Source organism: Salvelinus sp. IW2-2015, linkage group LG18 (genome assembly GCF_002910315.2).
Source record: "Salvelinus sp. IW2-2015 linkage group LG18, ASM291031v2, whole genome shotgun sequence".
Lineage (NCBI taxonomy): Eukaryota > Metazoa > Chordata > Actinopteri > Salmoniformes > Salmonidae > Salvelinus > Salvelinus sp. IW2-2015.
Window position 1 is genome coordinate 12,639,951 of NC_036858.1, and position 11,346 is coordinate 12,651,296.

The 11,346-nt window shown below is 44.7% G+C and overlaps 1 protein-coding gene across 1 annotated transcript in view; it reads left to right on the forward strand.

Annotated features, from left to right (window-relative positions):
• dnah3 (dynein axonemal heavy chain 3) overlaps positions 1 to 10,455 on the forward strand; it is a 52,530-nt gene extending 42,075 nt beyond the window's left edge. The window contains exons 47-60 of the mRNA XM_070448299.1: positions 56 to 221; positions 550 to 766; positions 1,368 to 1,550; positions 1,796 to 1,994; positions 2,227 to 4,368; positions 4,629 to 4,854; positions 5,031 to 5,275; positions 5,566 to 5,682; positions 5,861 to 6,018; positions 6,686 to 6,853; positions 8,185 to 8,327; positions 9,408 to 9,612; positions 9,795 to 9,932; positions 10,005 to 10,455. Of these exons, the coding sequence (XP_070304400.1) occupies positions 56 to 221; positions 550 to 766; positions 1,368 to 1,550; positions 1,796 to 1,994; positions 2,227 to 4,368; positions 4,629 to 4,854; positions 5,031 to 5,275; positions 5,566 to 5,682; positions 5,861 to 6,018; positions 6,686 to 6,853; positions 8,185 to 8,327; positions 9,408 to 9,612; positions 9,795 to 9,932; positions 10,005 to 10,358 (4,661 nt within the window). The 3' untranslated portion in view covers positions 10,359 to 10,455. The remainder of the gene's footprint in view (positions 1 to 55; positions 222 to 549; positions 767 to 1,367; positions 1,551 to 1,795; positions 1,995 to 2,226; positions 4,369 to 4,628; positions 4,855 to 5,030; positions 5,276 to 5,565; positions 5,683 to 5,860; positions 6,019 to 6,685; positions 6,854 to 8,184; positions 8,328 to 9,407; positions 9,613 to 9,794; positions 9,933 to 10,004) is intronic.
• The last annotated feature ends 891 nt before the right edge of the window (positions 10,456 to 11,346 follow it).

Below are 11,346 nucleotides of genomic sequence, written 5' to 3' on the forward strand. Positions count from 1 at the left end.
TAAGAGTTACGTTGTCTTCATGTCTAAACAGTGATGGTGTTTGTCTTTGGAATAGCAATGAGCCCAATTGGGGACGCCTTCCGAAACCGGTTGAGGATGTTCCCTTCCCTCATCAACTGTTGCACCATCGACTGGTTCCAGGCCTGGCCTAAAGAYGCTCTGGAGATGGTGGCCAACAAGTTCCTGCAGGATGTGGAGCTGGAAGACAACRTCAGGCTACAGTAAGAAACTGATCCACTCATAACATCCAGCTAGAGTGTCTCTCTCTGTAGATTTAGCTACAAGCTACGAAATAGCTATTAGCTGCTAGGCTGCTAGTAATCTATGGTAGGCTACTGGACTAGCTAATAGTCAACAGACTAGGTACTTAATATTCCATTTCTCTTCAGGTTTCTGCAAATTGATGACCACACACTTGATGGAAATGTACATGAGCTTGACCCTTCTTGTCAATTTATTGTGACAGAAAGGGACATCGTTTAACAGTCACAACTCCCCTCCCATTTCATGGATTTGTTTTACCAAGTCAGTGATTTGTGTGTCTCTCAGTGTGGTGGAGATGTGTAAAACCTTCCAGGAGAGCGTGGGAGGTTTGTCCGAGAGGTACTTCTCTCAACTCAGGAGACACAACTATGTGACGCCCACGTCCTACCTGGAGCTCATTCTCACATACAAGGTCCTGCTCAACTCCAAGAGGAGTGAGGTGGACACTCAGAGAAACCGCTACATTGTGGGTCTGGAGAAACTGTACTTTGCTGCATCTCAGGTAGGAAGTTTAGTCAACTAAGTCTACTTACATAAGGCCCATTTCTATTTGCTGAGTTACAATGCTTTGGTACAGAGTTAACAGATAACTATGGCCTATTTTGACATGTGATTGGCAGAACAATCCCCATTGTGGGAATTATGAGGCCTCGGTGTCCCATCATCACGTCTTAAAGATGCACTGTGCATTGTATTGTTGCTAAAATGTGAATTTATGTTTGTGACAAAACAAGTATAGAGTAGAGAATCATTGTACCATCTAAACACTGTGAAATGTATTTTCCATAACAAAAAATATTGTATTTTCAGCTGTTTGAAGCTGGTGTACAAAACCGAAAGTAAAATATGTTTAAACAAAACTTAAGAACAGGAAGCATAGAAATAACACACATAGAACAGATATCGCTTCTTAGACTTGCTTTTAATGTGAATAAGTTACATATTGCAGCTTTAACCCTTTAACGTACAATAAGGCCTAGTTAATCAATACAAAGAGCAAAAACTCACATTGTAAAGTCCCTAAATTGACTAACATTATGTTACAAGTCTTAAGCACTCTGCCCCTTCCATCTGAATGACTCCACTCCATGTTGGCTCCACAGGTATCGATAATGCAGGAGGAGCTGACCGCCCTGCAGCCAGAGTTGATCCAGACATCAGCTGAGACAGATAAGATGATGGTCAACATTGAGAAGGAGACAGTAGTGGTGGATGCTAAGAAAAAGCTGGTGTTGGCAGACGAGAAGGTGGCCAACGACGCGGCTGCAGCAGCCAAAGCTATAAAGGTATAAAGGTCTACACTGTCACTTTACAACACCTTGTATCATTCAGATCGACTCACACTAGAATTATAAAGACGATATACTGTAAATKACATATTTGGCGTTGCACGTTCCAATTACAATTAGCTCGGTATCTGTAATGTTAGTATCTGTAATGTAACTGCTAGCAAGGAAGAAAATGTTGACATATGAGTAGAAACAGTAGTTTCTATATTAAAAGTGAGTGACTGCCTGCTGTTTGTGTTCAGGATGAGTGTGAGGGTGACCTGGCGGAGGCCATGCCTGCCCTTGAGGCTGCCCTGTCAGCCCTGGACACCCTGAAACCCTCAGACATCACAGTGGTCAAGTCCATGTCGAACCCTCCAGGTCTGGTCAAACTGGTCATGGAGTCCATCTGCATCATGAAAGGCATCAAGCCAGAGAGGAAGCCCGATCCTGGTGGCTCAGGTAAGCACTCATTGCATTGTAAAGAAGACACTAATATTGTATAATCAAATTGTAATGTACTGTATCGGCCTACTTTAAATGTTTATTATCAAACTGATCATTTATGTAATATTAAATTACACAGATGAAACAGGAAATTATGCACGAAAGCAGATACTTTTCTGTAAATATGTTTGAAAGAACATGGGCTTAATTATGTTTTTTTCCCGATGTTTGATTATTTGTGTTACAGGTAAGATGATTGAGGACTTCTGGGGCCCCTCCAAGAAGCTCCTGGGAGACATGAAGTTCCTGGAGAACCTCAAAGCCTATGACAAAGACAACATCGCTGCCGCCAACATCAAGAAGATCCGCGACAAATTCATTGACAACCCCGAGTTCCAGCCCTCCATCATCAAGAACGTCTCCTCTGCCTGTGAGGGCCTTTGTAAGTGGGTGCGGGCCATGGAGGTGTACGAGCGTGTGTCCAAAGTGGTGGCCCCCAAGATAGAGAAGCTGAAGGAGGCTGAGGACGAGCTTGGGGTGCAGATGCAGATGTTGTCAGTGAAGAGAGCTGAGCTGAAGGAGGTGGTGGACAAGCTCCAGGATCTAAACGACACGTTCGAGGCCATGTGCAACAAGAAGAAAGACCTGGAAGAAAACATTGAGCTGTGCTCCCAGAAGTTGATCAGGGCAGAGCAGCTGATTGGAGGGCTGGGTGGGGAGAAGGACAGGTGGACGGAGGCTGCCCGGCTGCTGGGGATCAGGTACACCAACCTGACAGGCGACGTGCTCCTCTCCTCCGGCACTGTGTCCTACCTGGGGGCCTTCACCGTGGACTACCGTGTGGAGTGCCAGCGGGAGTGGCATCTGCTCTGCCAGGCCAAGAAGGTGCCATGCTCCGAGGACTTCACCCTCAGCAACACCCTGGGCAACCAGGTGTCCATCCGGGCATGGCAGATTGCCGGCCTGCCCGTCGACTCCTTCTCCACTGACAACGGCATCATCGTGTCCAACTCACGCCGCTGGCCCCTCATGATCGACCCGCAGGGCCAGGCCAACAAGTGGATCAAGAACATGGAGAAGGCCAACAAGCTGGCCGTCATCAAGCTGTCAGACGGCAACTATGTGAGAACACTGGAGAACTCCATCGCGTTCGGCACACCTGTTTTGCTGGAGAACGTTGGAGAAGAACTTGATGCAGTACTGGAACCGGTGCTGCTGAAACAGACCTTCAGACAACAAGGTGTGGAGTACATGAAGCTAGGTGAGAACATTGTGGAGTACTCCAAAGACTTCCTCTTCTACATGACCACCAGCCTGAGAAGCCCTCACTACCTCCCCGAGGTGGCGGTTAAAGTCTGCCTGCTCAACTTCATGATCACCCCACTGGGTTTGGAGGACCAGCTTCTGGGCATCATGGCCGCCAAGGAGAAACCAGAACTAGAAGAGAAGAAGAACCAGCTGATCCTGGAGAGTGCCGCCAACAACAAGCAGCTGAAGGAGATTGAGGATAAAATCCTCAAAATCCTGTCTTCCTCAGAGGGTAACATCCTAGAAGACGAAACAGCCATCAAGGTCCTGTCTTCCTCCAAGGTGCTGTCCGAGGAGATCTCGGAGAAGCAGAAGATTGCTAGTGTCACAGAGAAGGAGATTGACGACACGCGCATGGGCTACCGCCCTGTGGCCGAGCACTCGTCCATCCTGTTCTTCTGCATCTCGGAGCTGGCCAACATAGAGCCCATGTACCAGTACTCCCTCACCTGGTTCATCAACCTCTACCTGCAGTCCATCGCCCAGAGCTTGAAGAGCGACGACCTGGCCACCCGCATCGAGAACATTGTGGAGCATTTCACCATCAGCATCTATAACAACGTGTGCCGATCGCTCTTCGAGAAGGACAAGCTGCTCTTCTCCTTGCTCCTCACCGTGGGCATCATGCAAGGCAAGGGCCAGGTGGACGACAGCATCTGGCGCTTCCTCCTCACCGGTGGCATCACTCTGGACAACCCCAACCCCAACCCCGCTCCTGAGTGGCTCTCCGACAAGTCCTGGTCAGAAATCGTAAGAGCATCCAAGCTGCCAAACTTAGAAGGTCTCTTCGAGCACGTCCGAGACAACATTCCCAAGTGGAAGAAGATCTACGATTCGGGGAAGCCTCACAAGGAGCAGCTGCCTGACAGCTGGGGGATTCTGGTGGGGATGCACCGCATGGTGGTGCTGCGCTGCTTCAGGCCGGACAAGCTAGTTCCGGCGGTGCAAGAGTTCATTGTGGACAACATGGGGCGCAGCTACATTGAGCCCCCGACCTTCGACCTGGCCGGGAGTTACAACGACTCCAACTGCTGCTCTCCTCTCATCTTTGTGCTCTCTCCAGGATCTGATCCCACTGCGGGTAATTCATTAGAGATACCTGTGACTTTTGAGCTGTATTCTGTGCTTTAACTTAGGTTTTGGATATTTATTTGGTTTTTTTGTGTACTGCTCACTTAACTTATTGAATTATGATACATCAAGAAATTATTCAAACTAAACTAGTCTTTAACCAACTTTACATACATCTGTTATACATCTGCATTAAAGAGGTCACATCTGATTGGATTTTTGAGTGCTCAAAAGTTCATACCAGTACTTAAATGTTCCTTTGATCTCCAGGTCTTCTCAAGTTTGCTGACGACCTTGAAATGGGGGGCAGTAAAACCCAGACCATCTCCCTGGGCCAGGGCCAGGGGCCCATCGCAGCCCTGATGATCAATGCTGCCATCAAGGATGGCACCTGGGTGGTGCTACAGAACTGTCATCTGTGCACCAGCTGGATGCCCGCCCTGGAGAGGATCTGTGAGGAGGGCATCACCCCCGAAAACACCAACCCCACCTTTAGGTCAGCCGTTGCAGGGCAGGGGGAGTTTTTATCTATTATAGCCATTGGCCAGGCAGTTGGTTTGTAATACCCTGGTTGTAATACTCTGGTTGCTTATGATCCTATACATTTGTATTGCCTACAAATAAAACCAAGAGCAACAAACTAAACTAACACTATCATTGCTAACTTCACAGGTTGTGGTTGACCAGTTACCCGTCTGACAAGTTCCCAGTCAGCATCCTGCAGAACGGGGTGAAGATGACCAACGAGCCGCCCAAGGGGATGAGGGCCAACCTGTTCCGCTCCTACATCAGCGACCCCATCTCCGACCCCGCCTTCTTCAACAGCTCCAAGAAACAGGAGGCGTGGCAGAAGCTGCTGTTTGGTCTCTGCTTTTTTCATGCTCTGGTGCAGGAGAGGAGGACCTTCGGACCTCTAGGTGAGACTAACACTCTTCTATGGTCCTCTTTTCTTTCTTTTTACCCCTTTTTCTTAAGACAAAATGTCCTCCCCTTCTCAGTCACTTCCAGTCACTGAAATTGTATTTTGGTGTTTTCCCTCATCCTATACCTTTCTTGTTCCTTCTCACTCTCTCTCTGGGGAAACACATTTTCCCCCAGTATACGTCATGATGAACGAAAAATGTTACTGCATTGAATATCCTCTCTTATAACTTGAGTTAAAGGGTCAAAACTTGTCATTGTTTTTTTTCCCGCATTTGACCCCAAGGTTGGAATATCCCGTATGAGTTCAATGAGTCTGACCTGAGGATCAGTATGACGCAGATCCAGATGTTCCTGGATGAGTATGAGGAGATTCCTCTGGAGGCCCTCTCCTACCTAACTGGTGAGGCTCGCACAGACACAGCTGTGTGGATTGGTATAGCGGGAGAGAGAGACTGTATCACATAGCAATAAAAGAGGTTCATTCTCTGTTTGTATCAGAGCATAGGAGGGTTTACTAACCTGAACTAGTGGAAGACGGACACATACATTTTCTCTCTCTCCCTTTCTCTCTCTTTCAGGTGAGTGTAACTACGGTGGCAGGGTGACGGACGACAAGGACAGGCGTCTGCTGGTGTCTCTACTGTCCATCTTCTACAGCAGGGAGCTGATAGAGCAGGAGGGCTACCACGTGTGTGAGGGAGACATGTACTATATCCCCCCTCACGGACCGTACCAGGTACTACTGTCACCTCCGTCGTGTCTTTATCCATTTATCATACAAGATGGCGGACTGTCATATCCATAGTCGATGATATCTTTATGCTGTTGCGCTTAAGGTTCAGATATTTGTTGTCGCCTTAATGATTCAGGGGTCAGGATGTGCATTGGGGGTAGAGTGATCTGATCCTAGATCTGTGGTTAGGGGCAGTCTACTGGTATCTGCTTAGATTTTGTCACACCCTCTTGTATGGAGCCTCTGGACCACATTGCCAGATCAAACATAAATTGGCGTTTAGACTGCTAAATAATTAGTGAAATAGTTCAACAAATAGCTACCTGAACTATCCGCATTGACCCTTTTTGCTTTTCACGTACGGTGCTGCTACTGTTTACTGTCACTTTATTCCTAGTTATATGTACATATTACCTCAATTACTTCGTACCCCTGCACATCGAACTCAGTACTGGTACCCCTTGTATATAGCCACGTTATAGTTACTCATTGTGTATCTATTACTTTTATTATTAAGTGTTTTACTTTTCTATTATTATCTTCTTTCTCTCTGCATTGTTGGGAAGGGCCTGTAAATGAGCATTTCACTGTTAGTCCACACCTGTTGTTTACGAAGCACAAGTACAATTTTGGGGGATTTTAACTAATTTGTACTGTTTGTCTTTTCAAGACCTATGTTGATTACATCCGCAACCTACCCATCGCGGCGGAACCTGGCGTGTTTGGACTCCACAGCAATGCTGACATCACCAAGGACAACCAGGAGACCAATCAGCTGCTGGATGGAGTGCTGCTGACACTTCCCAGGCAGACTGGAGGCGGGGCTAAATCCCCTCAGGTTAGTTGGACAGTGGACACTAGGGTTGAATGGCGGGAACCCGGTTACTGAGATTTACCGGGATTTACTGTCCAAAACCACTCCCTTTTCCCAGGATAAATAACTGTGAGAAACCGGTAAATTATTTACATGAACAGCATGATGTGAAATGGAACTGTTAAATTATATGCGAAGTCTAAATCTGGCGTCTCTATGGCCTCTGCATGATGAATCACCAACGCTCAGGGTGGGGACAGACAGCCCATCTCAGTATGGAGCGCAGCTCACAATGCATGTAGACCTATCATGTCATCATGGTAATTTTCTTGTGACAGGTAAACCTGCATTTGCTGCAGCAAAGCCTATAATACAGAAATATAAAGACCGAATGCGCATCTAATCTCCGCCTGGCTTTCGGGGGTCACCTTATTTCTTAATTGTAAAGAATTTTTTTTTTTAATTGAAGCTGCAGAGTTTTAAAACAGCCTAACACGTGAATATCGTTGCTTTAAATCAGTACAACCGCAAGCAATCTCTCTCAGTCTTTCTCTGCCTCCATCAACTCCATTCAAATCGCATCCAAAATAGATCATCCTGTTCTAGATTGATATATAGCCCTATATATAGATGTCCTAGCCTACCTCTTTCAGGTAATACATTCAATGCAGTATTAGCCTTATATTCAGCCAATTAATGATGGGTTATGCATAATAAGCTTCTAACTTATGTCTCTTGCGCAATACGCACCCACCTGTGCTCTGCTGGCCTCTCTCCTTTAAAAAACGCTCCTTAGCTCTTAGAGTCCCGTGCAGGAAAAGCTAGACTAGAATCGCTTGCTGGACATGACTTTTTCTAGCATTTCTTATATCAATAGACTATTCGAAGAGGAACGTAAACTCTTGTTTGCTGACAGCACAATCATTTGGGCTTTTCTGAACTTGGGATTATTAAATGTCTTTAATGTAGGGCTCATAAAGTGGATTTAATGTATAATCAATCAGTCTCAGGTAGAATCAGGGTTGAATTTTTTWATCAAATCTCTAATCAAATCCAAAGAGAGGCTTATTTATATGCTTTATAACGCTTTTTAATAACACTTCCGGTTTGGGAAATACTACCTAGGAGAAAAGTGATTTATTCCCCGGATGGAACATTTGTAAAATACCGGGAAATTCAACACTAGTGGACACTTCTCTGTGTGATCAAAACCTGTACATTCTCACAGACTGGCACTTTATGTGGATAAGAAGTTGTGATGCCTCAGAACAAGCCCTGATATGTCAGCTCTGTACAAAAGCTTCAATTGTTTTGAATGTATTATACTGGTAGTTATATCTCTTTGATTACTACAGGAAGTGGTTGATGAGCTTGCGGAAGACATCCTGTCCAAGCTGCCAGCAGACTTTGACATCCAGATGGTGATTAACAAATACCCAGTGATGTATGAGGAGTCCATGAACACTGTGCTGAGACAGGAACTGATCCGCTTCAACAGGTAAATGTCATGATCTGGAATAAAGAAACAGGGGGTCAGGAAGTGTAGCGTTTCAAACTGATACAATGAATGCASTCATAAAATACTTACTCCACATCTGGCCATGGTAATTGGAGTCTTATGSTCAATTGATTAAAACCAAAGTAAAATGTTTTGTGTCCCACATAGGGTTGCAAAGGGAGGGTATATTACTGATAACGTTCAATGATTTTATAGACTTTATCACGTTACAACTAGTGGCCTTTTTGGATACTTCAGATTATCACAGGTGTCTGTAATTATCTCTGGCCCTCTGTGTGGCCGTTTCTGTCTCACTATTGTTTGTGGAGATATGCTCTGATGAAGGTCGACTGACCGAAAGCTTCAGCCTCTATTCAAATAAATGGGCATCTGACTGGAAGTGTGCAGAGACTTTTTTCCCCCYGTTTCTCCAGTTTAGCATTTTGCCTTCAGCACCTTCACTAATCGGTTTTGGGTGTGCAGTATTTTCTGCCTATTATATACATGGAATTTTCATCACATGTAATATATATAAAATAAGATGATTTTCAAAAAAAAAAAAAATTATGACAAAGCTGTTAAACATTATCCTAAATATAACCCATCAACTCAGTCAATAGCATTGGTGTTTAATAAAAGGGTTACAGCATGAAATATCCTTTACATTTTTATACACTTTTACTTATTTTACTATGTCAATTTGTCTTTGTTTTAAATATTTTGGCGCCAAACTGGTGGCACTTGTGAAAAAAAGTCTATAGTTGGTAGAGTTTCATTGTTGATTAGATGTTTTTTTTTCAATAATTAAGCTATTTTCTCTTGAACCATATGGTCTATCCACTAGAAGTTATTTAAGTATAAATTACCAACGTTGCCATAGATTACAATAGATTCGGTAAATTACCGGTAGTTTTACAACACTAGTCCCACATTTAATGACCACTATAAGCAGTTGATTTGTACTCTGTGTACAGACGGTCATTACTACACAATCATTACATGCCTTTTTGGCTATGGGGAATTTGGGATTAGCAATTATGTGTTCATAACATGCTGATAATGATGCTCTGACCCCCTCAGGTTAACTCAGGTGGTACGCATCAGTCTGATAAACATTGGAAAGGCTCTCAAGGGTCAGGTGGTGATGTCTTCTGAGCTGGAGAACGTCTTCAACAGTATGGTGGTGGGCAAGGTGCCAACCATGTGGTCGGCCAAGTCCTACCCGTCTCTGAAGCCTCTGGGCAGCTACGTGTCCGACCTCCTCGCCAGGCTAAAGTTTCTACAGGTCAGTTATGATCGCCAAGAGAGTGAGGGTACTGAGCTGCTCAACCCCAACAATACACATTCAAATGTGTTTGTATGTTCAATTAAAGTTGTTTTGAGGACAGGGATTTTGTTTCCTGTGAAACTGATACTTCTGAAAGACACAAATACTGATGCATGGGAGTTGGGCTGTGTGTTTGACAGGACTGGATCAACAATGGGCCACCACCAGTCTTTTGGCTCTCTGGGTTCTACTTTACTCAGTCCTTCCTCACGGGAGTATCTCAGAACTTTGCCCGAAAGTATACCATCCCCATCGACTTCATCGGCTTTGAATTTGAGGTAAGGGAGTACAATGTAAACCTTATCTTTGTGTCCAGTGAATGCATGGCATGACTTCCCTGTCTCTATCAGGTGACCAAGCAAGAGACCCACATGGAGAACAAACCAGATGATGGGGCCTACGTGAAGGGGTTCTTCCTGGAAGGGGCACGCTGGGACCGGGAGAAGATGGTCATAGGAGAGTCCCTCCCCAAGATCCTCTTCGACCCCCTGCCCATCATCTGGCTCAGGCCAGGGGAGATGTCAAAGTTCCTGCATGAGAACATCTACGTGTGTCCCGTGTACAAGACCAGTGCCCGGCGCGGAACCCTGTCCACCACGGGCCACTCCACCAACTACGTAATGCCTATCGAGCTTCCCTCCGACCGGCCACAGAAACATTGGATCAACCGCGGGGTGGCCTGTCTGTGCCAGCTGGATGACTAGGCACAGCTCTGCAGACATCTTGCAGGATGTTAGATATGAGAGACAGACAATCAACTCACTCCTTTTAAATAGCTATTAAAGGCAGAATTGTATGCTGGATATTTTCAACTCAATTTGATATTTTTAAACATTGCACAGGCTGTCATATAGCCTGGGTACCAGTCTCTTTAGCTAACATTCCACTCCTTGACACTCCTTGTCATTGCCAAAGAGACTGGCCTCTCAATGTTCAATATGCAGCCGGCTTTACAGCACAGTTGCTGGTTGGTTGTTGGAAACAACATGAATATTTTCCATGACAATGTTATGGAACATGGGGCAAATTTGGCACAATATAGAATTTGAATTTTAAGAACGGCAACAAACAAAACCGTTACGACCTGCTGCGGTAATTCCCTGGTGAGAAGCAGTGTCAATGCAAGATCATGTTGTTCAAATTGGCTAGAGAGGACTCCATAATGAGAGTGAAATGATGATACGTAAAATATTAGCCTACAAGAGTCAATCGAGCTACGTTTGCTTCAGTTGCATCCCATTAATGAGAGGAAAGAAATGCAAAACTGGCACCTGTCGTCATTACTCGCACATATGCTGATCATCATGAAATTGCTTACTTAAAAAAAAAAAAAAGTATGCTCGTTGCAACCTGGTCTCAGAGCATTTTGGATTATTCTGTATGTAAATCCGAGACACACTATTTAGTATATCTTACATTTTGTATGGTAGGTATTAATTTGTGGATGTCCATTACCCATTTCATATGATATGTTACGAATTACAATTCATATTATATGTTATGAATTTTCTAAATGTACAATATGTTACGAATTTGCAAAACGTTTAATACGTTACGAATTCTAGCTAGGTGGCTAACGTTAGCTAAGCTAGGGGTTAGGGTTAAGTTTAGGAGTAAGGTTGAAGGTTACCTAACATGCTAAGTAGTTACAAAGTAGCAAGTAGTTGCTAATTAGCTAAAATTCTGAAGTTG